General features: G+C 37.4%; 1 protein-coding gene across 1 annotated transcript; it reads right to left on the bottom strand.

Annotated features, from left to right (window-relative positions):
• Window positions 1–2,793: 2,793 nt before the first annotated feature.
• On the bottom strand, window positions 2,794–3,279 carry LOC141629263 (uncharacterized). Its single transcript, XM_074442290.1, has one exon. It carries the CDS (start codon window positions 3,277–3,279, stop codon window positions 2,794–2,796), a length of 486 nt encoding a protein of 161 aa, XP_074298391.1.
• Between the last annotated feature and the right edge of the window lie 1,539 nt (window positions 3,280–4,818).

Here is a 4,818-nt window from a genome sequence, read left to right as displayed (position 1 = left end):
CCTATGCTCTTATACCACTTGAAAGGATTCAATAACTCTCTAATTAAACTCATTTAATTGATGATCTAAATTACTCTTTGATTTAGTCATTAGATCTAGTGCATGCATAACAAAATTAACAAGGTTAGGAGAAAACGATTTTCTTACATTGATAATGGATGAAATATGGGCACTAGGTTAGAACACCTTCCTAACCTAGATCTTGAGCTTAAACATATTAGGATGATTCTCCAAAATCTTCAAGTATTCATTGTGGAATACCTCCTCTTAGTTGCACAAAGACTATCCCTCAACACTAATATTATTACTAACTAGATAACAATATTAGTTATCTTAAATATTGATTCTAATATTAATATCATTACTACCATAGTAATCTTGTGATTTTATTAGAATTTATGAACAAATTTTTAAGCATAAAACAATTTTATACATTTTGAATATGTGAGAAGAAGTGAGTAGTAGTCCTCAAAAAATGAGAACAACTTACCATGTATTAAAGGGGGCGGCCGGTTTTTACATAGGGTAGGGTGAGGGTTTTTTTTTTCTTATTTTTATTGCATGCTTGTCTAGCTCGTAGACTAGATTAAGGCTATGCACTCATATTGTCCTTACGCATGCAAATGAATAAAATAAGAACAAAATTAATCACCCTACAACACCCCTAAAACCGGTTTTTCCATATAAAATGGACTTCATTTTAACTTTGTAATTTATCATTTGTAATTTGTGTGACATGTGACATGTAACATGTCATTAGGCATAATAATGCATATTTAACAAATTAAATATCATTATATATTTAATAAAATCACATTTAACAAATTAACAAGTAATTCACAATTACATGTATATAAAATGGGTCACATTAGGTCTAGTTAATAAAATCTACAATATTTTGTAATTATAACTAACTAATTACTCTTATCTCAAAAGTTTCATAAACATTAATCAATTTTAGTAATGTAACATATTAATTACTAAATTGAACCTCATTTAATCATATTAAAATAAGATATAATATTCTCTCTTATATATTAATTTGTCCAATTTAAGGATTTAATCAATCTGTATAGTCATACAATCGATTAAATTTACAATTGAGAGAATCGTCCTTTAGGTGTGAACTTAAGGGATCAACTGACCACCACCGTCAAACGACATTAATGTCAAACTCTAGTTAGCCAATCATTACCGATTAATGTTGATCAGTTTACTATATATATTGAATTATCCGTTACATATTCTTATCATGCGTTTCAATAATGTGATCGCACCATTGTTGAGGACACATACTCCAACACTTTTTGCAATCCTGGCCATAGGAAATGCTCTTTCAAGATCTCCACGGTCTTAGCCACCCCGAAATGACCAGCTAGCACTCCACCATGAGCCTCCCTTACAAGTTGTTCCCGAATAGGATGCTTAGGAACACAAAGTCAATTTACTTTAAAAAGAAAACCGTCTTGAATCAAATACTCTTCCTTAGCTCCTGATTTGCACTCAAGATATATTGCACCAAAGTCTCCATCTTCACCATAGTAATCCTTCAAAGTTTCAAAGCCCAAGAGACGAACATCAAGTGTGGAAAGCATGGTATAACGATGAGATAAGGCATCGGCTACAACATTACTCTTCCCATCTTTATATTTGGATGAAAGGTGAAATGATTGTAAAAATTCAACCCATTTTGCGTGCCTTGGACTCACCTTATGTTGCCCATTAATATACTTAAAGATTCGTGATCGGAATGCAATATAAAATGGTTAGGACGAAGATACTGACTCCAATGATCAAGAGCCCGAACAATAACATAAAATTCTTTATCATAAGTGCAATAATTCAATCGTGCTCCACCCAATTTCTCCAAGAAGTAAGCAATAGGTCGTTTTCCTTGAATCAAAACAGCCCCTATTCCCATGCCACTAGCATGACACTCGACCTCGAAAGGTTGAGTAAAGTCGGGTAAAGCCAAGATAGGAGCGGTACACAACCGATCCTTAATCGTTTCAAAAGCTTGCTTAGCAGCCCCGCCCCAATTAAAACCTCCCTTCTTCAAATACTTCGTAATAGGGCTAGTAATGGTACTGAAATCTCGAATAATCGACGATAAAACGAAGCAAGCCCATGAAAAGATCGTAACTCTCTAACGGTTTTAGGTTCTGGCCATGATCGAATTTCTTTAATATTTGATTGATCAACCGAGACACCATCCTTAGACACCACGTATCCCAAGAAAACCACGCTCTCCACAAGAAAAGAGCACTTCTCACGCTTCCTATAAAGTTTTTGATTTCACAATGTTTCGAACACTTGCCTTAAATGTTCAAAATGATCATCAACACTCCTGCTATACACCAATATATCATCAAGATAAACCACAACAAATCTGCCCAAGAAAGATTTAAGTACGTCATTCATCAATCTCATGAAGGTACTTGGAGCATTAGTAAGACCGAATGGCATGACGGTCCATTCATACAACCCATGCTTCGTTTTGAAAGCCGTCTTCCATTCATCACCTTCACACATCCGAATCTGATGGTAACCACTTCTAAGGTCGATTTTTGAGAAGATAACCGAACCACGAAGTTCACCAAGCATATCATCGAGCCTTGGAATTGGGAAGCTGTATTTGATTGTTATATTGTTCACGGCACGACTATCAACACACATTCTCCACGACCCATCTTTCTTTGGCACAAGTAGCACCGGTACAGCACAAGGACTTATACTTTCACGAACATAGCCCATAGCCATCAATTCATCGATTTGCTTTTGGAGTTCCTTTGTTTATTCGGAATTACAACGATAGACAACATTATTTGGGAGAGATGAACCCAAAATAAGGTCAATTTGATGTTCAATGCCCCGAATCGGAGGCAAATCAATCGGCAAATCATCGGGAAATACATCACTAAACTCAACAAGGAGTTCGTAAATTCGGCCATTCTCATGCAAAACAACATTAGAACTCGAATTTTCTTTAGCAACCAGTACGAAAACTCTCTCACCATCATCAATAGCACGTTCCACATCCCGTTCTCCATTCAACAATGACATACCAGCCTTAGGAACCGTGTTTATAGTAGCAACACGGCTGTTTTGAGGTGATAGAGGCTTGAGCACAATTCGTTTTCCCTTATCCCTCAATTCATACTCATTACACCTTCCCCGATGCAATACATCCCGATCAAATTGCCAAGGTCGACCCAACAAGATATGACAAGCATCCATGGGTATAACATTACACAAAATCTCATTAACATACGAACCCATAGTCAAGTTCACACGGGCCTGTTTAGTGACTTTAACACTACTACCATTATTGAGCTAATGAAAGCATAAGGACGGGGATGTTTCGTGGTCTTAAGACCCAATTTAGACACCATTTTAGTAGAGGAAACGTTAGTGCAACTTCCTCCATCAATAATTAGACTCACCCATCTATCATTCACCTTACAATTAATATGAAACAGTTGGTTACGCTATCCCGACTCAATTGGTTTAGAATCAACTTTCAAAGTTCGCAAAACCAAACTAGTATTGACATGAGGTGTCTCATAACCCTCTACTTCTTCTTCCCCCTCCTCCTCATCATTAGAAATCAGAAATTCATCCATTTGTTTCTCCTCGGCCAACAACTCAACCCGACACTCTAAGGCTTCTCTTATGGTCACAACTCGTTGATTAGGACACGTATTTTGATAATGACCGAATCCTTGACACTTAAAGCATCGAACCTTAGCCAAACTAGTCTCTTTTCCCGGGGTCTTAGAGGACTGACCAGCGGGGTTTTTAGGGCTGCCACTCGAGGTGTTAGACATGGCCTGGTTATTAGGAGTACCAATATATTTAGACTCGGGTTTAGACCATGATTTAGGCTTACTCGATTCTGAACTCGACCTACTCCCATACTTAGATTTCCCTTGGGATTCACCTTTCAAACAAAGACTACACAAATTATCAAAATAATAAATTTGACATAACTCAACGTACTAGCAATATTATAACTTAAACCGCGCAAAAATCGAGCAATTTTCTGTTCCTTCATTTCCTCCAATTCACCCATAATAGCAAGATTCTGAAATTCATCTAAATACTCACTAACACTCATCTTGCCTTGTCTAAAATCAGCGATTTTGCGATAAGTAGACAGCCTATGGGTCGATGGTACATTCCTTTTCCGTAGTTTGCATTTTAGGGACTCCCAAGAATCAATAGTCTCCTTGCCTTCTCGGACCCTCTTCGCCTTCAATGCCTCATACCATAGCGATGCTCCTTTTCTCAATTTCATAATTGCAAACCTACACCTCTTATGAAGAGAATTCAACCGAGGAGGCTATTTCAGAACCCGGTTTTGGACCTTGCACTAGATTGAGGTCTAACATGAAATCCGTCTAAGAAGTCATGCCTTTTTCCAGCTTGGGACTATTCCTTGGTTAGTTTAGGACATTTTATTGTAGGAACTTGTATCCGAAAGAGTTTCCTATCAAGAGTTGAAGAGCTAAACAAAACCGGGTGCAATAAGGACCACGGCTGGGGCATGCTTAGGCTATTGTGCAATATGTCGCTATCAAAATTCCTCTTTTGATCAAACATAGCTCAAGGGCCCTTAGGAGAGTTTTTGCAGCCTTGCCAAAGTCTTCCAAGTGAGTCCAAGTGTGCATAAACAAGACTTGAGCTAGTAAACAAGGGATTGTTGTACTATTAGTTTACTTTCTATCTTTTATGCTTTATGTCCTTGTCTTTTCTGTTTTTTTGTAAGGTCTTGGCTGCCGTGTTATGTACTATTAGCAGCTCATTTTGTGACCCTAG

Source organism: Silene latifolia, chromosome Y (assembly GCF_048544455.1).
Source record: "Silene latifolia isolate original U9 population chromosome Y, ASM4854445v1, whole genome shotgun sequence".
Classification (NCBI taxonomy): domain Eukaryota; kingdom Viridiplantae; phylum Streptophyta; class Magnoliopsida; order Caryophyllales; family Caryophyllaceae; genus Silene; species Silene latifolia.
Note: the sequence above shows the minus strand (reverse complement) of the source record. Positions and strands in the feature narration are given on the sequence as shown.